The following is a 19,812-nucleotide window of genomic DNA, read 5'->3' as shown; positions in this document are numbered from 1 at the left end:
GGTGTAGATCAGAGAGAGAGAAACACTTTGTTGGTTTCTGTTTTCCTCTGGAAAAGGGTGGGTTTTCGTTTGGATTCTTGATGAGTGGGATAATGTGAGCATTATCTCACGGGACTTTCATTTCATATGTGTGCATCGGGGTGTAATACAAACAAAGGGGTTGTGGGGTCTTTAGGAGAAGGTTCAAAGTGCCATGTTTAGGTAAGCGTATCCAAAGTTGTTGCTTTGCGTTAAAGAAGAGACGTTCATGTTGGGGAGGTGGTAAAAGGTCAGTCTTTAACTGGCTGTCACTTTCAGAGTTTGTGCCAGTGTATGGGATCCTGTAAAGAGGAACGCGAGAGGGCGAATAGTAGGAGAACTTCATCTCCCAGCATACATTTCTCCTCCTGGCCGGAAGTGGGGCGGTTCCCTGACGGGGTAAAAAGATAGTACAAAATGAGGCAGTATGGTGGCCGAGAGTTCTAATCCCTTCTTCATCTACTTTGTTGGTCCCGCCCAGCCTACACTTCCCGGGAGCCAGTGTGCACTCTTCCGCTCTACCCCTCTGGCTCCGGATCTCCCCGCCACTCCCCTGGTGGGGAAAGCTGTCTACTGCGCCTGCGCCAGCCCGTGGCTTCCTGGGAACTGGAGTTCCGGAGGCTCTTGCAGTCCCCTTTCCGCTGCCCCTGCACAGACTACAAATCCCTTGGTGCACTGCGCGACGGAGCCGGCGGGGAGGGGGAGGAGGGAGGGAGGAGGAGGAGGAGGAGGGAGCAGGCGGCCGGCGGTGCGGGGGGAGGGGGCCCGGTCCGGGAGTGCGGGAGGCAGTGGTAGAGGGAGGTGGCGGTAGCGGACTGGAGTCTCAACCGCGCCAAGGCGGACGCTTCGGTGGAGCGAGGCAGGAGAACCACGGAGCGCCCGAGGCAGCACCGGGGATCCCGGTTTCGAGGAGGGGGTCGGCGGACCGGGTGGAGGGGAGGGGGCGATGCTGGAGGCCATGGCGGAGCCCAGTCCCGAAGGTAAGCGCTCCGTGGGCGCGGAGGGCAGCGAGCGGGTGAGGGTTCAGTCGGCAAAGTTGGAGGTCGGGCGCCGGCACCCCGCGGGGGAGTGCGGGAGAAGGGGCCGGGGGCCTGGCTCTTGCGCTGGGAGAGCGCGGAGTTGAGGTACCTTGGAGAAAGAGGAGCGGGAGCCGGGCTCGGGGCGGTCGGACCCCGGCGCGGTGCGGATGGTGGTGCCGGGGTGTCCGGGGCTGGGCGCCGGGAGCCTGGCTTCGGGGCGGGGGGCTGGAGAGGCCTCGGGCCGGTTGGCGCTCGGACGCGGAGGGGCCGGGGGGACCTGCCGGAGAGTAGTTGAGCGAGCACGGAGAGGACCGGCCGAGGGGCCGGGAGTTGGCCGCGGTGGGGAGTTGGTGGCGGCGGCTGCGGAGCGCCGCGGAGTTGCCGCCGGAGCGAGCCCGGTGATTGTTAGAGGGCTGGCGGTGTACTTGTGGGGACGGGAGAGGGTCTGGTATTGTCTCCGGTGCGGAGCCGGGGCTGAGGGCTGGTCGTGGGCCAGTAGCTGGGAGGCGAGGCCGGCCCGGTACTCGCAGGGGCGGCGGGGCGAGCTGGGGGGTTAAGACCGGCAACTTGCGCGGGGGGGGGTTGGTCGGCTAGGGCAGGAGCTTGCGAGTTGTGAAGCGTATTGTGGGAGGGGGACGCGGCGGAGGGCCTGCTGTGGGGTCCCTGGACGGGGACTCGAGGCTGGAGTTTTGGGGTCCGTGGCCTAAGGGGCTCGCCGAGTACGGGGGCGGGAGGGGGGCGGCCGGAGACGCTCGGAACTGGGCCCGGGGGCCCGGCGGGGAGCCCGGAGAGCTCGAGACGGGGAGGGGCCAAAGGCCCGGATGGGGGCGGAGGGACGGCGAAATCGTGGGGAGCGCGGCCGCGGGCTGGGGGGGGGCAGGGTCCCGGTGTCCGGGCTGCGGCTCTCCGCCCGTCCCGGCCGCGAAGTGGCGTCGGGACCGGGCGCCCGGGCGCGTGTGTTTTGGGTGGGGGTGAGGGGCGCGCCCGGCCGCGTGTTCGAGTGGAAGGGCCGGAGGGCGGGGAGCACCTCGGCGCGGTCAGCCTGGGCCCCGGGGCGGGCGGCCGGACGGCATGGGCGCTCCCGGAGGGCGCAGGGCGGCGGAGCGCGGCCGGGTAGGAACTCCGGGCGCGCGTGAAGGACGGGGGCGGGCGGTGGCCTGCGCTCGCCCCGGGAGCGCTATGGCGGGGTGGGGCGCCGGGAGAGCCGAGTTGACTGGAGACGCTGGGAGGGGGCGGGGCGCCGGGGTTGGGGGAAGGGGAGCGCTATAGCGAGGCCGCCGAGGGCGCCGCGCCCAGGCTCCGCCCCGAGGAGCGGAGGGGGGAGCAGGGGCGGGTCCGGTCGCGCCGGGGGCCGGCCGCCGAGGCCGGCGACCTAACAGAGGATGGGATTATTAGGTTGGGACCTCCGGGGTTTAGAGGGAGGATTTTACAGACTCTCCCAGTGCCTTGACTCAGCTTTTATTGATTTCACAGATCCGCCTCCAACTCTTAAGCCGGAGACCCAGGTGAGCTGTCCCATCGACCCTTTCACACGGCCTGGCATCTTGGGGGCTGTTTTGGAGAGGCCCCTCTAACGTTCTCGCCTGGCTTCCGTGTGATCACGTTTCTCTTTCCTTGTAGCCACCAGAGAAACGACGGAGAACAATTGAGGATTTCAACAAATTCTGCAGTTTTGTCTTGGCCTATGCTGGTTACATCCCCCCCAGCAAAGAGGTAGGGCGGAACAGTGGCTGACTAGAGGGAGTGAGTTGCTTTATAGGAAGATTCTGCCCCAGGGCCGTGGAGACTGAGGGAACCGGAGGCTCTTGGGTGGGAAAGCTGGTGTGAGGGGAGGAGGGTGGGGTGAAGGCAGGCAGCCTGAGAGTGTGTCAGGTGTGGGGTTGGGATGTTTCTGGGTCCTGGTTCTCATGCTGGATGTGTGGCTGGACCCCTGCTGACCCTACTCTTCCTCTTTTAAGGAAAGCAGTTGGCCAGCCTCTGGCTCTAGCTCTCCATTGCGAGGCGAGAGTGCAGCAGACAGTGATGGCTGGGACTCGGCCCCCTCGGACCTTCGAACTATCCAGACTTTTGTTAAGAAAGCAAAGTCTTCAAAGAGAAGGGCAGCTCAAGCAGGTCCTCCCCAGCCGGGACCCCCAAGGTCCGCTTTTTCTCGCCTGCAGGCCCCTGACAGTGCCACTCTGCTGGAGAAGATGAAGCTCAAGGACTCTCTGTTTGATCTGGACGGGCCCAGAGTGTCGTCGCCGCTGTCTCCCACGCCCCTGACGCATACCTCCCGGCCCCCTGCTGCTCTCACCCCAGTGCCGCATTCCCAGGGGGACCTCTCCCAGCCACGAAAGAAGGACCGAAAGAACAGAAAGTTGGGACCAGGCGGTGGGGCAGGCTTTGGGGTGCTTCGGAGGCCACGGCCGGCCCCTGGGGATGGGGAAAAACGGTCTCGAATCAAGAAGAGCAAGAAGCGGAAGTTGAAAAAGGCAGATAGGGGGGATAGGCTCCCGCCTCCCGGGCCTCCTCGGGCTCCTCCCAGTGACACAGACTCTGAAGAGGAGGAGGAGGAGGAAGAGGAGGAGGAGGAGGAAGAGATGACAGCCATTGTGGCGGGTGGGGTCCCCGCCCCTGTGCTGCCAACACCACCTGAAGCCCCCAGGCCCCCCGCTGCAGCGCACCCAGAAGGCGCTCCTCCTGCTGACCGAGAAGGCCGGGATGTGGGCAGCACAGAAACTAGCCAGGATGGAGACGGCAGCTCCAGCGAGGGCGAGATGAGGGTCATGGATGAAGACATCATGGTGGAATCAGGTGCGGTGCTGAGGCGGCCCAGGGCGGGGAGCCGGGGTGGTGGGTGTTCGTCCGGTCTGTCCCCGGCCAGGCCCCCAAGCAGGGCACCAACCACACTTTGTCCTTTCCAGGCGATGACTCGTGGGACCTGATCACATGTTACTGCAGAAAGCCCTTTGCTGGGCGGCCGATGATCGAGTGCAGCCTGTGCGGGACGTGGATCCACCTCTCCTGTGCGAAGATCAAGAAGACCAATGTTCCCGACTTCTTCTATTGCCAGAAATGCAAGGAGCTTCGGCCGGAGGCCCGGCGGCTAGGGGCTCTTCCCAAGCCTGGAGAACCCTGAGGGCCCTGTTGAGGCTGGAACTTCTGACGTTACTTGGGAATCGGAGTCTCCCTTCCTTGGATTGAGGAGCCTGTCCCCACCTGAAGGCCAGAATTCTCGAGGGAGACAGACTCACTTGGAAATGAGTGTCTTCTGTCCCTCCTGCTCTGCGGACTTGAAACTGACCCCTCACAGGGTCAGGGGAGGCTGGCTCTGTAGACGAAGTCTCTGTCCAGTGAGCCTGCCGCCCTTTTCGCTTTGGTGGCCAGGCTCACACGGGCCCGGAACGGGGTAGTTGTCTATAAAGTTGTAGTGTAAACACAGCGCTCCCCTCATGTTTTTCTCTTTCACTCCCGTTTACTTTCTTCTACACCGGTTGTATTCTTAATTCGGGGCTCCCCAGTTTGAGTGTGGTTGCTCAAAGGTGGGGTATCAGAGCCTGGTGGAGCGAGTGAGGAAGGAATGCAGAAAGGTGTCAGTTACCACTCGCCTTGTTTTTAATAATATTGGCTGGCTTGTACGGTCAGCCTCCGTGTTGTAAATAAAGCAGAGTGGGCTCTTGTGTTTTACAGCCCCCGGTGTCCTGTTTCGGGAGGGGATCTTTGGGAAACCTGGCCAGAGTCTTGCTGCTGGTGTCGGGGCTGAAACCCATTCTTAAGGTCCAGGGCTGTAGACCCACGACTTGGGAGGAGAGGGAAAATTCAGGGGCTGAGGCTAGCAAGGATGCCTTGAGACCCCGTTTGAAGCCCATCAGTGCCTGGCCCCGTGGTCCCTCCACCCCGCAGGGGTTGCAGCTGAGGAGCTTTGCCATGGGCGACGCCAAGTGGGAGCCGGCTGCCGGCATTCTAAGAGCCCCGCTGGCCACGGTGCCCGCGGGTGTCCACGCTCGGGGGCGGGGTCCTGCGGGGCTGGAGACCGTTGCTCAAGGCTGCGGTCACGTGAGGCTCTAGAGGGAGCTCGTGGTAACGTGACCCAGGGAAGTCACGTGAGGGACAGTCGGCTGCGCAAAGTGGGCGGGCTCGGGTCACGTGGCGTGGGGAGAGGTGGGCGGGGACGCGGAGAGCGATCGCGGCGGCGGCGGTGGCGGTGGCCCTCGGCCGTGCGCTCGGGGAGTGGGGGCTCCGCGCCGCGGCCCTTCGCGCTCTCGCCGCCCCGCGCCGTCCTCCGGGCGCGTCGCCCGCGCTGGGCCCGCCGCGGCGGCGCTCGCGCGGCGGTTGGCGGCTGTGCGCAGGCGCGGCGGGGGCGCCTCGTCCCGTTGGGTGGGCGGCTGAGCCTGGGAGCGCGCGAGCGAGACCATGGCGGGCAGCGGCGCGGGGGGCGGCGGTGTGGGCGAGACGAAGGTGATCTACCATCTGGACGAGGAGGAGACTCCCTACCTGGTGAAGATCCCCGTCCCGGCCGAGCGCATCACGCTGGGCGACTTCAAGAGCGTCCTGCAGCGGCCCGCGGGCGCCAAGTACTTTTTCAAGTCCATGGATCAGGATTTTGGGTAAGCGCGAGGCCTAGGCTGGTAAGGGCGCTGCGCGTGCGGGAGCGGATGGGGCGACATGAGGGGCACCGCTCGAGCTTGCAGTGTTTCTGGCCTGTGGTGGAGCGTAGCGTGTTGTGCTGGGCGGGGGTAGATCTCGTCTGAGCAGACACGGAGCTTGACCAGAACGTGAGCAAACCGGAGGCGAGAATATTAGGTTGGACAATGGGGATCGCTGGTGTGTTTGGCCACTCTCTCTCCTTGATTTTAACCCGGAGGCTCAGAAGCCGTGATTGATAGTCGAGTCTGTGCCGCGATCAGATTCCCACCTATCTGTTGGCAGTCTGGTCTTCTCTCAGGCATCTGCACGCTGGCTATTAAGGAATATTCTGTAAATTTTGTTGTTGTTGCTGTCTGCTTGTTTTGATTTGTTCTTTTGTTTTGAGACAGGGCTTCATTCTCTGTATCCTAGGCTGGCTTGGAGCTCGTGTAGGGCCTCGGCCTCCAGAGCGGGGCTAAACCAGCGTGAGCCAGCATGCGGGGCATGTGGTGTCTTCCTACAGACTGGGCTGTGGAGAGGCTCTTTGGGCTTATTCGTTAGGTTCCGTAGTTTCACTGTTTTGGGACGGTGCAATCTGTGATCATGTAGAGGGGCCCTATTGGGATATTTTAGGCAGTTTTGAAATAAATTTTTTCCTGGCAAAACTTGCGCACTTCTCAGTTCTACTGCGTTCTTATTTTCTCTACCCTCTCTCCTCCCTTTTTGGCCGGGAAGGGGAGAGGTTTAGAGGGTTTTATTTTTGTTTTTAAGATGTTTTAAGTGGCATGCCTTTAATCCCCAGCACTTGGGAGGCAGAGGCAGTCAGATCTCTGAGTTCAAGGCCAGCCTGATCTACAGAGCTAGTTCCAGGTCAGCTAGGGCTACACAGAGAAAACTATCTTGAAAAACCAAACAAGCAGGTAAAGAAAAGGTGTTCTGTGTGTGTGGGGGGGTGTTCTGCATGCATGCTTGTCTCTGCACCACAAGCACACGGTGCTCAAAGAAACCCGAAGATCTCTGGGGACTGGAGTTAGGCATGTGAGCCACCCTGTGGGTGCTGGGGATGGAGCTCCAGTCCTGCGGAAGAGCAGCAGCGCTCTGAAGTGCAGAGCCAGGGTCTTCTAGAACTGGAAAAGTAGAGCAGCTTGCCTTGCACCTGTGACAGCCTCCGTGTCCGCAGCCTGAGTGCTGGGTCAGGTAAGGGTGACAGCATGCCTGCCCCAGGCCCGGGTTTCTTTCCTCCTTCTTTTTTCATAATTCCTTCATTATATACCCTGATTGAAGCCCCCTCCCTCAACTCCGCCCAGTCCCACCCTCCTTCCCTGTTCCCCCCATCCCCTTCCCCTAGTCCACTGAAAGGGAGAGTTCTCCTCTGCCATCTGCCCATAGCTTATCAAGTCTTGTCAGGACTGCCTGGATCCTCTTCCTCTGTGGCCTGGCAAGGCCGCATCACCAGGGGCGAGTGCTCCAAGAGCAGGCAACAGAGTTCATATCAGGCAGCCCCTGCTCCCCTCACTCAGGAACCCACATGGAGACTGAGCTGCGGATCGGCTACATCTGAGCAGGGGGTCTCCGTCCTTTCCATGCACCGTTCTAAGTTGATGCATCAGTCTCTGCAGGACCCTGTGTTCAGATCCTTTAGCTTTGTTGGTCTCCCGAAACCTGGGTTTCTTAGGTCAAAGACAGCGACAAGTAGGAACAACTTGGGGGGGTACCATTACGTATAGGGCATGGGGTGCTGCAGTCAGTGGTGCTGCAGAGTGTGGAGACGGGGCCCGGGCTAGAATAGATTGGCTTGTTTTGGGGTGATCCTGGGCTGGACTGGGACCGTCAGTTTGGCAGAGTAATGAGGCAGTTTTTGTAGTTGTTGAGACTGATCCTTCTGTGTCCTCAGGCTCAGACTGCGTTAAGTTGTGATGTCCTGGGTTGGCATAAGCAGGGCCAGCAGGGTACTGGGGAGAAAAAGGTCACCTGCCACCTGGGAAAACCCCTGTGGTTGGACACCTCCATCCGCCAGAACTGAACAAACTGGACTCTCGTTAAAGATTGTCCGATGTGGAGAAAGTGATAATATCTATGGAGTTATCTCGGGTTTAAATCAAGGTTCTTCTTTCGCATTATAATTTTGGGCAATTTATTTAGCTTTTGTGCTTTGATTTCTTCGTCTGTGGCATGGTGATGATCATGGCGTAAGATGGTTAATTTAGGCAGTAGCACACAGTAAATTCCTGGCGACTGGTAGTTTTCATTTAGTAGTGAGGCTTACTAGTGCAGAGAATAGATTAGAGTGATACAAAATTGTTTGTTTTGGGGGTGGCTGCGCCATGCTGAGGCTGGTTATGCTGGGAGACTTACAGTGCGCTGTAAGGTGTATCCTTGAGTCTTACACCCGAGGCCCCCGACCATGGTAGGCTAGAGTTAATTGCACAGGAAGGCGTGTTTTTATCTCTTAGACTTTTAAATTTTTTGTACGTGAGCATTTTGCCTGCGCTCACATGTTTATGTGCGCTGTGTGCATGCCTGACGTCTGTGAAGGTTAGGGACAGTCAGATCCCCTGGGCTGGAGATACGGTTGCGAGCCATGGGTGCTGGGACTGAACCTGGGTCTTCAGCAAGAACAGTAAGTGCCCGCAGCCGCTGCGCCAGCTCTCCAGGCCTGACAAGGTATCGTGTATGAGAAAGAATGGCTCGTTTGGAAGTACTTACTAAGTGTCAGGGCGGTGCTCACTCAGGACACGTGTCGTGCAGGGCAGTGCTGATGACTTGTGGGCATCAAGGAGGACCCGTGGCCACCGCAGCCTAGGCATTTTCAGGCTGAGCAGAAGTGAGGTGAGGCAGTGGGAAGCCCGGCTTCCTCTGCTGTGGGGCCTTTCCGGAGTGGAGGGTTACAGTTGCATTTAAGGGCATTGTTACCCAGCACAGGCCGCAAGTCTGTCTGTGAATTAGAACAGCAGAGGATTGCCAAGGACCTGGCGCTTTTGTGGGACAGATGTGCAGGACAGAGGAAGCAGGGCTGCTAAGGAAGGTATTTGGAGCTGCTGGGGAACTGTCCTGCACAGTCTTTGAAAGTTTCCATCAAGTGTGAAGAAGTCTTTGGAGCAGGGCTAGAATAAGGAGAGTCTGGAGGTGGGTTGTTATTTGTTTTTGTCTTTTTATGTGAAAGCACATAGTTTGTTTCATTGTGACAGCAGATGGATGCTGTCACAATGCTGGTGTGCCTGCTGGGCACTGGCAAAGCCAGGTTTGGTGGTGTATGCCATTAATGTCAAGAGGCAGAGCCAGGCAGGTCTCGGTGAGCTTGAGGCCAGCCAAGGATACAAAATGAGGGCGTCCTCCCCCTTGCTAACAGGTTGGGTCTGGAGAGTTGGCTTGGAGGATCTGAGGGCATGGACCTCTTCTCCCAGCTCCTGAGGATATGATACCTTCTGTCCTCCACAAGCGCCCTCATGTGACAGCCATGCGCACAGACATGTACATACATACATTTTAAAAATGGAGGTTGGGGAGACTTCAGATTCGGGGTGGGAGCGATTAGTTTAGTCTTCCTCACCTCCCCCTCTTTTTTCAAGACAGGGTTTCTCTGTGTAGCCCTGGCTGTAAACTAGGCTAACCTCAAACTTGGAGATCCACTGTGTGTGTGTGTGTGTGTGTGTGTGTGTGTGTGAGACTTTGGCTGGCTTCCTCCTGCCTCGGCCTCCCAAGGGTTGGAATTGCATTGTCACAGCTAGCATCTCACTCGTCGCTGTGCTCTCTTGAAGGGTGGTGAAGGAAGAGATCTCAGACGACAGTGCCCGCCTGCCGTGCTTCAATGGAAGGGTTGTCTCTTGGGTAAGGGACACGTTACCAAGGCACTTCCAGCCGCAGACTGCCCCCCCACCCTCCGGCTTGTGGAAGCCATGAACGTTCCTCAGCCTTCTCCTCTGTAGCCTCCCGTACTCGCTGCTTTTTCTGGACTTTTCTGCGGGTTCTGGGACCTGGTCCCCTTTCTGGCCCTTTTCCTTGTCTTTTCTCTTAAACTGCTGTGCAGTGGAGCCATGTTTCCCTCCTTGCACTCCTCTAGCTAGTGTCGTCAGAGAACCCCCAGCCCGAGGCGGCTCCCCCGGCCCATGAGGTCCCCGCACCTCCGCCATTACCCCCTCTGCCACCAGAAAGGACCAGTGGCATTGGGGACTCAAGGCCACCATCCTTCCAGTGAGTCGATGGGAGGGCAGAGAAGCGGGGTCCAGCCCAACCCTGAGAGGGGAGACTGAGGATTTTGGTGCTGTGTCCTGACACTGGTGGGAAACTGTCTCTACCTGTGTAGCCCTAATGTGTCCAGTAGCCATGAAAATCTAGAGCCTGAGACAGAAACCGAGTCTGTTGTGTCCGTCAGACGGGAACGCCCTCGAAGGAGAGACAGCAGTGAGCATGGCGGTGAGGGGACGGGCCTGAGGCGGGGAGACCGGAGGCTGGGAAAGGAGACAAGCCTTAGCTCGTTCTGAGAGTCTGTTCACACACAGCTGCTGGCCATAGGCCTGGTGGCCCCTCGAGGCTAGAGCGCCACCTGGCTGGCTATGAGAGCTCCTCCACCCTCCTGACCAGCGAGCTGGAGAGCACCAGCCTAGGAGACTCAGATGAGGATGACACCATGAGCAGGTATGGCCCGACGCATCCTCCTCCATCTTCCCACATCCTCCTCCTCTGTTCTCCCCTCATCCTCCTCCTGCATCCTCTCCTCATCTTCCTCCATCCTCTCCGCATCCTTCTCCTGTATCCTCCCGCATCCTCCTCCTGTATCCTCCCCACATCCTCCCCACATCCTCCTCCTGCATCCTCTCCTCATCTTCCTCTATCCTTCCCGCATCCTTCTCCCTCCTCCCTAGCCAGCACCGTTGTCATCTCTGAGCTCCTTTTTGTCAATTGTGGTCAGGTTCAGCAGCTCCACGGAGCAGAGCAGTGCTTCCCGCCTCCTCAAGCGCCACCGGAGGCGAAGGAAGCAGCGGCCACCACGGATGGAGAGGGTGAGGGTTCTTCTCAGGGAGGTGGGGCCCTAGGCCGGGTTGTCTGTGGTTGGGGTTGCTCACCCCTTTCCTCTCCCTGCTGCAGACCTCCTCCTTCAGCAGCGTCACCGACTCCACCATGTCCCTCAACATCATCACAGTCACGCTCAACATGGGTACGGAGGGCCCTGGCTGGGGGGGGGACAGAGCCTCTGGGGCTCCTGGGGCTTAGTCCTCTCGTGGCCTCTCCAGAGAAATACAACTTCCTGGGCATCTCCATCGTGGGCCAGAGCAATGAGCGGGGTGATGGCGGCATCTACATCGGCTCCATCATGAAGGGCGGCGCTGTGGCTGCCGACGGCCGCATCGAGCCTGGAGACATGCTTCTGCAGGTAAGCCCGGAGCCGGCTGCTGCCCGGGCTGGGCCCCGCCCCCACGCCACCCTGACCCGCCCTGCCCTCCCAGGTGAATGACATGAACTTTGAGAACATGAGCAACGACGATGCTGTGCGGGTGCTGAGAGACATCGTTCACAAGCCCGGGTGAGCGCCGCCCTAGCCTCGGCCCTCGCTCCTAAGTCCCCTCAGTGTCCTTTCACCATTCTAGTGTGAGGCCAGGCATGAAGCAGTGCGGCCTACATAGTGAGTTCCAGACCAGCCAGGTCTCCACAGTGAGACCCTGTCTCAGAACAACACAGAACAAAGTAAAATCGGAAACCTCTGTGGCCATGCATGCCATCCAGCCTAAACCTCCTCAGGAAAGCCACTGCTGTGCTCCCGCCCGCTCCCACCCTCCTCGCTGGCTCCCGCTCACTCCCACCCTCCTCGCTGGCGCTAATTACCCTTTGGCTTCTTCGGTCAGGAAAACCTTTCATGGTTTTTCCCCCCCATGCCTGAACCCTGGAGCAGGATGGTTGAGTGTTACCTGTTTGTACTTCTTGTGAATGAGCGTACAGCGTGTGCTCCCTTGTTTCACTCCGCAGGGGGTTTACCTCAGCCGTGTGCTGAGTCACCGCACTGTGAGCCTTCACCCTCCATTTCTCTGGCCCAGTTACATATGTCCCTCTCTTCTCCATCTTCATGCCCTTCATCCTCGCACTTGGTCCTGAGGCCTCTGCGCTGTCCTTGCTTGACTGGTCTTCTCTGTCCACAGCCCCATCGTGCTGACCGTGGCCAAGTGTTGGGACCCCTCTCCCCAGGCCTACTTCACCCTGCCCCGAAGTAAGTGATGCTCAGACAGGTCTGACGCTAAGACAATGGGGAGCTTGGGCATGGTGGCTCACACTGGTAATCCTGGCACTCGGCAGGCTAAGACAGGAGCTCCACAAGTTTGAGGCCAGCCTGGGCTACATAGTGAGTTCCAGGCCAGCCCTGCCTCAAGAAAGAGATGAGAGGAGCTGGGAGGTGAGGGGGTCAGGAGACCCAGGGTCTGGGAGGGAGGGTGCCAGGAGTCTTAGCTTTGGAGCAGCAGGGCTGGTTTGCTCGGGCTGAGTGGTAGCCAGCGTGCTCTCTTCATTTTATTCCACTCTGTACCAGATGAACCCATCCAGCCGATTGACCCCGCAGCCTGGGTGTCACACTCCGCCGCGCTGACTGGCACCTTCCCGGCCTACCCAGGCTCTTCTTCTATGAGCACGATCACGTCCGGCTCCTCCCTGCCTGACGGTGAGTCTCTGGCCCCTGCCCCTGTGCGGGTGGGCCTCTCTCCAGTTCTCTGCTGTCTCTGTCAGGCTGTGAAGGCCGGGGCCTCTGTTCACACGGACATGGCCTCTGTCACCAAGGCCGTGGCCACCCCAGAGTTCTCTGCTGTCTCCTCTGTCAGGCTGTGAAGGCCGGGGCCTCTCTGTTCACACGGACATGGCCTCTGTCACCAAGGCCGTTCTCTGCTGTCTCCTCTGTCAGGTTGTGAAGGCCGGGGCCTCTCTGTTCACATGGACATGGCCTCTGTCACCAAGGCCATGGCCGCGCCAGAGTCTGGGCTAGAAGTCCGGGACCGCATGTGGCTCAAGATCACCATCCCAAATGCCTTTCTAGGTACAACCCTGAGTGGGGTGGTGTGGGGAGGGGAGGAGAAGAGAGCCGGGAGCAGCGTGTGGCGTGGGCAGGGTTGGGAGGGCCACATGACCATCGCGCTGTGGTGGCTCTCAGGCTCAGACGTGGTCGACTGGCTGTACCATCACGTGGAAGGGTTTCCCGAGCGCCGGGAGGCCCGGAAGTATGCCAGCGGGCTGCTGAAGGCGGGGCTCATTCGCCACACGGTCAACAAGATCACCTTCTCTGAGCAGTGCTACTATGTCTTCGGGGACCTGAGTGGCGGCTGTGAGAGCTGTAAGTCACAGCCTGGCCTGCAGTGGCCACCCCCCGGCCCTGAGTGAGCGCAGAGCCATGCATCTCGCGGAAGCATTACTGGCTAGTGACGGTGGCCCTGGCTGCGTCTTCGCCAGCATGGTGTCCTTGCTTTCCTGTGGTGGCTGGCTCTGGGGAACCGGTTCCAGGTATCACCCAGGAGTCCTGCCTCTGTAAGCAGGGACTTCTCTTCCTCTGTTCCAGACCTAGTCAACTTGTCTCTGAATGACAATGATGGTTCCAGTGGGGCCTCAGACCAGGATACCCTGGCTCCTCTTCCTGGAGCGACCCCCTGGCCCCTGCTGCCTACCTTCTCCTACCAGTACCCAGCCTCCCACCCCTACAGTCCGCAGCCCCCGCCCTACCATGAGCTGTCCTCTTATACCTATGGTGGCGGCAGTGCCAGCAGCCAGCACAGTGAAGGTAAGACCCTTCTGTACAGAGAAGGAGGGCACACGGGAGAGGAGAGGCAGGACAGGGCGGGGGAATCCAGAGGCTCTGGCTGAGCCTTGCTTACCCACCCCCCTAGGGAGCCGGAGCAGTGGGTCAACGAGAAGTGATGGGGGCGCAGGGCGCACAGGGCGGCCTGAGGAAAGGGCCCCTGAGTCCAAGTCTGGCAGTGGCAGTGAGTCGGAGCTCTCCAGCCGGGGAGGCAGCCTTCGTCGGGGCGGGGACTCGGGTGGGGCTGGTGATGGGGCCCCCCCTCCCTCCAGGGGCTCAGCAGGGGGTGCTCCGAATCTCCGCACACTCCCGGGGCTCCACCCCTACGCACCACCCCCTGGCATGGCCCTCCCCTACAATCCCATGATGGTGGTCATGATGCCCCCGCCCCCACCCCCGGTCTCCACTGCAGTGCAGCCCCCTGGTGCCCCTCCGGTCAGAGACCTGGGCTCTGTGCCCCCGGAGCTGACGGCCAGCCGCCAGAGCTTCCACATGGCCATGGGCAACCCCAGTGAGTTCTTCGTAGACGTTATGTAGGCCGCCCTGAGGCCATGTCGGGGCTGTGCTGGTGCTCCTCATGGTGCCTGGGCGCAGCCTAGAGGCTGGTGCCTGCCGAAAGGTGTCTGCCACTGTGACTGTCGCCAGCAGGCCTGGTCCTGCCCCTTCCTCAGGGGTACATGGGGATCTTTGGTTAATTTTAGCTTTATTTTTTTAATAAGCTTTTGGAGGGGGTTAAAATAGACTTTCTTATATTTTGGGGAGTATTTTTAATAGACATTTCCTCTTTTATATGAAAAATTCTTCCATATAAAATGTCCTGGGTCTCTCCTGTCCCCATAATAGGACCACCTCCGTCCGGTTGCCTCGTCTTCTGTTACATGAAGGACGGGTGGTAGTCACGGTACCTGGGGAGAGGAAGGGTGGCCTGGGTACCCTAGGCGCAGTCCCAGGATGCGGGTGGTGTACTTGCCCGGACTGTGTAAGCTGCCTTTGTTACTCTATTTATTTTAGTCACTTGTATAAAACACCAAATAAAGCAGTAGAGGCCAACTCCCCAAGCCTCTGGCTCCTTTCTTCGGGAGGCAGGCAGTGGAGAGGAGGGACTGAGGGAGGCATACAGAGGGCCCTGTGAGGGCAGCAGCAGAGGTAGCTTGTTAGGAGGCCGGGAGGGAAGCGGGCTTTGAGAAGACAGTGAGGGTCAGTGGAGAGAGGACTTGGTAGAAAATTTATTATTCTTAAGGCAGTAGGTACTCCAGAGAAGAAAAAGGAGAACCAGGTCCCCCAGGGGGGGGGGGGGGGCGTGTGTTTTGGCATAAGAGAAGGCACAGGGCGATGCTGGGGCCTGGCTGGGAGTATTCAGAGTCTAAGGGGGTTGCTGGTGACCACGCCGCCGCTCTCCACCATGGCCTTGGAGATGCTTTTGAAGTTACGGAAGAGCTCCTGCTGGGGCTTGGACTGCAGGCTGGCCATGTTCTCGTGGACCCGTGCTGCAGCCTGCGCAGAGGGAGGAGAGGGTCAGGCCTGGGCCTCGCGTGCCCGCCTGGACCGTGCAGCTGCAAGGCTCACCTCAATGCACCAGCTATCACAGAGCATTTTCTCGTGCTGTGCTGTGGGGTAGCCCTCACTCAGGGATCTGGAGGCTCTGGAAGGGGACAGGAAGGTGAGACAGTTGTGAGCTGAGTGTGGCCCAGCCCCTCTGGCCACACCTCCCATCTTCCCACTGCCTTCTCGCCTGGAGAGAACCACCACCATGGCATAGAGGTCAATGGCTCCATCCGCCAGCCGCTGCAGCAGGAACTGTTCATCTGTCAGGTAGATAAGGGCGGGGCTGTCAAGATGAGGGAGGGGACGAAGCAGGAGGCAAGGGGGTTTCCCGAGCTCACTCACTGACGATGCCTTTCTTGTGCTTCATCAGCTTGGCCTCCACCATGGTTGCAAATTGCTCCAGAGCCTGCACTGCCTGAAGAGACAAGAGCCCCGGCGCTCAGGACAGGCAGGCAGCCCACTGCGGCGGGCTGTGCTCTTAACGTCACTCACCAATTCCCCGCTGCGGCTTAGCTCTGGGTGGACAACTCCTGACAGACTCAAGCCGCTGCCCATCCCTGTGCGCCTGGAGGAGACGGAAGATGGCTGGTCAGCGGCTGCGGGGCCATCCTGCCCTCCCCAGACCCGGCCCCCGCCTACCGCCTCAGCTGTTTGCCCGCCTCTCCTATCAGGAGGCCGACATTCCCAAGAGGATTCTTCAGGGCATTGCCAAGCCCAGTGAGTTCCTTCCCTTTGTCCTGTGGAGGAGGTCCGACAGTCAGGACTCCGTGCCCTTCACAGTTCCTCTCCCGACTGTCCTCCTCTTACCATGCAGCCCTGCAGTGCCACAAACAGTCGGAGGATGTCGTTTGCCCCCTCAAAGATCCGGAAGATGCGAATGTCCCGGAGCACACGCTCTACCCCGGGTTCCTGGCACGGGGGAGACAAGTCTGTTGGGAGGGCCTGTGCTGTTGGGCCGCGCGTGCTCGGGGCTGCACTGCACCCTCATACCTTCATGAAGCCCATGCCGCCCATGATCTGGATGCACTCATCCGTCACCTTCCAGGCTGCCTCCTGAGGATACAACCACATGAGGCCGGCTTAGGGCTGGGGTCTGGACCTGGGCTCTGCCCTTCCACCATTCCTGGGTCCTCACCGAGCAAAAGATCTTGCTGATGGCGGCCTCTATCTGGAAGTCCTTGAATCCCTGGTCCATGTTGGCACTCAGCATGTAAGCCATGGACTGAGGGGGCGTGGTGGGCGTGGGAAACACTGAGGTCAGTAAGATGCGCTCTGACCTCCCTCACAGCCCTGTATTCACTTTAACCCCCTGGTCAGGTCACACGTCAGTATTTGGCCCTCTGATCTGGGAAATTGGGCCTTCCAGGCCTCAGACTCTGAGGGGTGGGTCAAGATCGGAGTTTGGTCCCTCTGGGCAGCGCGGAACAGAGCAGCAGCTCAGAAGCCGGCCTGACTGACTATGCCTCCTCGCATCCCCTAGGGCATTGGTGTAAAGCTGGAGACCCACTGCCCCAGGTGCTGCTGGGGGTTGTAGTCTGACCCAGCTGTGAAGAAAGCCACAGGGCTCCAGGGAGGGCACGGGAGGCCCATACCTCAGTCACGTACTGCAGAATAGCCATCCGAGCCAGCTTTTCCTGGATCATCCCAAAGTTGTGGATTTTGTCCCCAAACTGAGTACGATTAGTAGCATGATCAACCTGAAGGAAGGCAAAGTCGGCCCTCTGTGGCTCTGCGGCCTGCAGTGTGAGTGCCTGGGCGGGAGCGCAGGCCGGCTCCGGGCTAGCCCCGCCTGACCCTGGACTCACCGCCTTGGCAATGACGGCTTTCATGGTGCCGGCCAGGGTCGCGGCCATCCCAAAGCGCCCGTTGTTGAGGATGTTGACAGCCACCTTGAAGCCGTCTCCCACCTGTCCCAGCACGTTCTCTGATGGCACCTTCACCCCGTCAAAGTAGACGGTTGTCGTGTTGGAGGCTTTGATGCCCATCTTCTTCTCAGGGGGACCCCTGAAAACGGGGGCAGGTTAGTTGAGGTGGGACAAGAGGCCGCTCCAGTCCTCGTGATCAGGTGGGAAGTGCCCATGGAGGATGCAGGCAGTGTCCGCAGCCTAGAGCTCTGCCTCTACCCTGCTGCCCTGTGTGTCCCCACTGAACCAAAGTGCCCACCTGTGGCTCCTGCGTGTGGGTAGCCCCAGTGTGACCCGCAGTGCCCATGTGCTTTGAAGGACCTGGAGCTGTGCCCTTCCTCACTCACGGGTTAACCCCTCCAAAGCTCTTCTCCACTACAAAAGCCGTGATCTTCTCCTTCACGGCCCCCGTGGCCGCATCTTTAATTGGCGTCTTGGCAAAGACTGTGAAGATGTCTGCCAGGCCCCCGTTACTGTGGAAGATTGAGGTGATGAGTCTGGGTGCTTCAGCACAGTGAAGTCAGGGAATGGGGATGAAGAGAAGAAATGGAAGGTTGCCTGATCCAGATCTTGGTTCCATTGAGAGTGTAGTATTTTCCACAGGGGCTGGGGACAGCCGTGCTCCGGATGGAGGCTGCATCCGACCCACTTGTGGGCTCTGTCAGACAGAAAGCTGCCACAGCCTGCCCTGTGGGGAAGAGAACTGGCTTACCTGGAATGAAGACCATCAAAAGGGTGCCCCTCTTGTGCTACCCTGGCAGTCCTGTGATGGCCCTAGGCCTCCGAAGGGTGTCTTACCAGATGCCACCCTGGGGAGGTATTTTTCCTTCTGGGCCTTCGTGCCATAGAGCAAGATGCCTTTGAAGCCAATGCTCTGGTGAGCTCCCAGGGTGACGCTGACACCGAGGTCATACATGCCTACAATCTCCGCCAGTCGGGCGTACTGCAGGGGAGGAGGCATCGGATCTGCATTAAACTTGCCTTCAGCAGGAGCGTAGCAGCTGCCTTGCAGAGCCTGACCTGGGCCCCCTCTAACAGTGTAGTAAAGTTCCACCACCATAAAGGGCACGGGCAGACTGAGAGTGTAGTTCAGGGTAGGGTGCTTGCCTAGCATGCATGAGGCCCTGGAATCCTTTCCCCGAGAAACAGTAGCAGGGACATCCGAGGTCCTAGATCTTTTGATTTTCTGAGAGTCTCACTAGGTCCAGCTAGCTTGGTATGTGGACCAGGCTGGCTGCAGACTTGGAGATCTGCCTGCCTCTGCCTCCAGTGTGCTGGGATGTGCCGCCATGTCCAGCTGCCCTTTGACGGGAAGACTGCCTACTACCCCATTGGCCACATGGTCCCTAAAGACTCAGGAACGGGGGTTGGGTCCGCAGTCCTGGCGGGCTGCACGTGGATTGTGTGTTGAGGGGAAGGTGTGTGCACAGCTGAGACAGAGGGCCAGCGGATGGTGCCCCTGCCTATCTGCTTGGCCCTGGTAGTGAGGCAGCCAGAGCCAGAGCAGTGTGGGGTATTGACGAGGGGTGCTCTCACCTGGGTGTTGCAGAGGCCCAGACCACCCAGCTCACTGGGCACTTGCAGACCAAACGCCCCCAGCTCCTTGAGTCCCTGCAGAGTGCTCTGCTCCACCTTCTCCAAGGAGTCGTTCTTGGCAGGGTCGTTCACTTCCTAGGCAAGGAACAGGACCCCACATTCAGGGGACCCTTCAAGCACCCCAACGTCTGCCCGCCCCAAGAGGGGCTTCCCCAGTCATCCCGTACCTCAAAGAACCGGGCCATTGGCCCTACCAGCTCTTTAAGAAACTGTGTCTGTTCTCCATCAAGCACTGCAGGATGGGAAGGAAGAGGCTGGTCAGGCAGCGAGGCTCCCCTGCCCACACTGCCTCTAATGAGCCCTTTGCTTACCAGACGGGTACGGGAACACCTGGTCAGTGGTAAGCTGGCCTTTGAACATGCCCACGGCGAAGGACTTGGATTCCTGGGCAAGGAGGAACAGGGTTTCAGGCCAGTTAGGGCGAGTCTCCTGCCTCCTAAGTATCGATCCAGTTTCTGGGTCACTTACCACCTTGGCTGGATTTTGTCTGGAGGCAGCATCAGAGGAGAGGGTGTCTGGCTTGTCCAAGACCTCCTGGGGGAAGGGCCAGATAGATTGGATGGAGATGGGTCTTGAGGTGTGTTGGCGAAGCGCTGCCTCTAGGAACTGCCTTTCCCCCTACTTTTTGCACTAGGGCACCCTGGCTTGCCCTTTCCCCTACTTTTGCTGCCAGAGCTGTCACCGGGTGACTGGGACGAAGAGAGAGACCCCTGTCGGTCGCAGGCTAGTGTGAGCTGGCAACTCCCATTTCTGTGCCAGTCTCCACCATCCGAGATCACTTACCTGAGCGGCCTCCCTGGCATAATGTCGCTGGGCAGAGGTAGGCCGGGGCTGCCGCAGAAGCACGGATCGCGGGCTGTAAGGAGTCGGGATTGAGTCCTGCCCCGGTCCCCAGACCCTCTGTACCCCGCCACATACGGACCTTCCGGCCCTCAGCCGCAGCAGCTGTCCCCCCACACCCGGGGCCATCCGAGCTGACTGCATGTCCGAGCGCTGCTGAAGGCTTGACCGCTGACCTCTCCTCTCTCCTGCCCAAAGGTTGTGTGTCTGGGCCCTGACTCATGCTCCACAATGCACTGCGCGGCGGGGGCGTGGCCTTTCGTGTCCCAGGGCATGGTGGGAGCTGAAGTTCCGGCGCTCACCCGGTCCCGGTATTCTCATTGACCTAGAGTGATGGATCTCCAAGCGATCTGTTTTTCTCCCCCAAACTCGCCGGTCTGCACTAAAGTCTCATCCGCCAAAGGGGGATGGAAGGGGGGAGGAGTTTAAGTGGCTACAGCCCGAGAGATGGAGGTGGACTAGGGGAGGACTTCCTACTCAAGTTAGAGGGGACAGGTGAGGTTAATGTCAGGTGCAGAGG

At 59.6% G+C, this 19,812-nt stretch overlaps 3 protein-coding genes across 10 annotated transcripts; 2 read left to right on the top strand and 1 right to left on the bottom strand.

Moving 5' to 3' along the window:
• Positions 1–718: 718 nt before the first annotated feature.
• Phf23 (PHD finger protein 23) lies at positions 719–4,705 on the top strand. 4 transcript variants are annotated; one of them, XM_021648209.1, is made up of 5 exons: positions 719–998; positions 2,511–2,542; positions 2,658–2,750; positions 3,197–3,830; positions 3,941–4,705. In XM_021648209.1, exons 1-5 carry the CDS (start codon positions 965–967, stop codon positions 4,153–4,155), a joined length of 1,008 nt encoding a protein of 335 aa, XP_021503884.1. In that variant the 5' UTR covers positions 719–964; the 3' UTR covers positions 4,156–4,705. The 4 variants fall into 4 exon arrangements, with proteins under 4 accessions (XP_021503884.1, XP_021503883.1, XP_060219399.1 ...); XM_021648208.2 differs by having other exon boundaries at positions 2,996–3,830; XM_060363416.1 differs by lacking the exon at positions 719–998 and adding an exon at positions 1,746–2,150 and having other exon boundaries at positions 2,996–3,830.
• A 474-nt stretch (positions 4,706–5,179) lies between these two features.
• Dvl2 (dishevelled segment polarity protein 2) lies at positions 5,180–14,460 on the top strand. Of its 4 annotated transcripts, none has more exons than XM_021648114.2 (15): positions 5,180–5,623; positions 9,401–9,470; positions 9,703–9,833; positions 9,946–10,043; positions 10,142–10,277; positions 10,552–10,642; positions 10,728–10,797; positions 10,874–11,013; positions 11,087–11,163; positions 11,774–11,841; positions 12,157–12,285; positions 12,523–12,654; positions 12,769–12,948; positions 13,171–13,389; positions 13,496–14,460. In XM_021648114.2, exons 1-15 carry the CDS (start codon positions 5,430–5,432, stop codon positions 13,942–13,944), a joined length of 2,184 nt encoding a protein of 727 aa, XP_021503789.1. In that variant the 5' UTR covers positions 5,180–5,429; the 3' UTR covers positions 13,945–14,460. The 4 variants fall into 4 exon arrangements, with proteins under 4 accessions (XP_021503789.1, XP_021503788.1, XP_060219397.1 ...); XM_021648113.2 differs by having other exon boundaries at positions 9,946–10,055; XM_060363414.1 differs by lacking the exon at positions 9,703–9,833 and having other exon boundaries at positions 5,485–5,623.
• Positions 14,461–14,613: 153 nt separating this feature from the next.
• Positions 14,614–19,534, bottom strand: Acadvl (acyl-CoA dehydrogenase very long chain). Of its 2 annotated transcripts, XM_021648116.2 has the most exons (20): positions 19,375–19,534; positions 19,236–19,308; positions 18,921–18,986; positions 18,764–18,836; positions 18,620–18,684; positions 18,393–18,527; positions 17,655–17,799; positions 17,415–17,544; positions 17,204–17,329; positions 16,758–16,956; positions 16,545–16,649; positions 16,088–16,174; positions 15,943–16,005; positions 15,760–15,861; positions 15,592–15,689; positions 15,445–15,517; positions 15,295–15,367; positions 15,140–15,212; positions 14,974–15,049; positions 14,614–14,901 (listed from the first exon to the last, which is right to left on the bottom strand). In XM_021648116.2, the coding sequence occupies exons 1-20, from the start codon at positions 19,434–19,436 to the stop codon at positions 14,764–14,766; spliced, it is 1,962 nt and encodes a 653-aa protein (XP_021503791.1). In that variant the 5' UTR covers positions 19,437–19,534; the 3' UTR covers positions 14,614–14,763. The 2 variants fall into 2 exon arrangements, with proteins under 2 accessions (XP_021503791.1, XP_021503790.1); XM_021648115.2 differs by having other exon boundaries at positions 19,236–19,516.
• Between the last annotated feature and the right edge of the window lie 278 nt (positions 19,535–19,812).

Source organism: Meriones unguiculatus, chromosome 11 (genome assembly GCF_030254825.1).
Source record: "Meriones unguiculatus strain TT.TT164.6M chromosome 11, Bangor_MerUng_6.1, whole genome shotgun sequence".
Taxonomy (NCBI): Eukaryota; Metazoa; Chordata; class Mammalia; order Rodentia; family Muridae; genus Meriones; species Meriones unguiculatus.
This window is presented reverse-complemented; position numbering and strand designations above follow the sequence as displayed.

Excerpts from the sequence above, each read along its gene's own strand:
- Phf23 (XM_060363416.1), top strand. The coding sequence starts at position 1,859 with ATGGGGGCGGAGGGACGGCGAAATCGTGGGGAGCGCGGCCGCGGGCTG. Across the intron at positions 2,751-2,995 it reads ACATCCCCCCCAGCAAAGAG|GAAAGCAGTTGGCCAGCCTC; the intron begins GTAGGGCGGAAC and ends TCCTCTTTTAAG. Across the intron at positions 3,831-3,940 it reads AGACATCATGGTGGAATCAG|GCGATGACTCGTGGGACCTG; the intron begins GTGCGGTGCTGA and ends TGTCCTTTCCAG.
- Dvl2 (XM_021648113.2), top strand. The coding sequence starts at position 5,430 with ATGGCGGGCAGCGGCGCGGGGGGCGGCGGTGTGGGCGAGACGAAGGTG. Across the intron at positions 9,834-9,945 it reads TCAAGGCCACCATCCTTCCA|CCCTAATGTGTCCAGTAGCC; the intron begins GTGAGTCGATGG and ends CTACCTGTGTAG. Across the intron at positions 12,655-12,768 it reads CATCCCAAATGCCTTTCTAG|GCTCAGACGTGGTCGACTGG; the intron begins GTACAACCCTGA and ends GGTGGCTCTCAG.
- Acadvl (XM_021648115.2), bottom strand. The coding sequence starts at position 19,436 with ATGCAGTCAGCTCGGATGGCCCCGGGTGTGGGGGGACAGCTGCTGCGG. Across the intron at positions 16,650-16,757 it reads AAGCCGTCATTGCCAAGGCG|GTTGATCATGCTACTAATCG; the intron begins GTGAGTCCAGGG and ends GCCTTCCTTCAG. Across the intron at positions 15,862-15,942 it reads GCGGCATGGGCTTCATGAAG|GAACCCGGGGTAGAGCGTGT; the intron begins GTATGAGGGTGC and ends CCCCCGTGCCAG.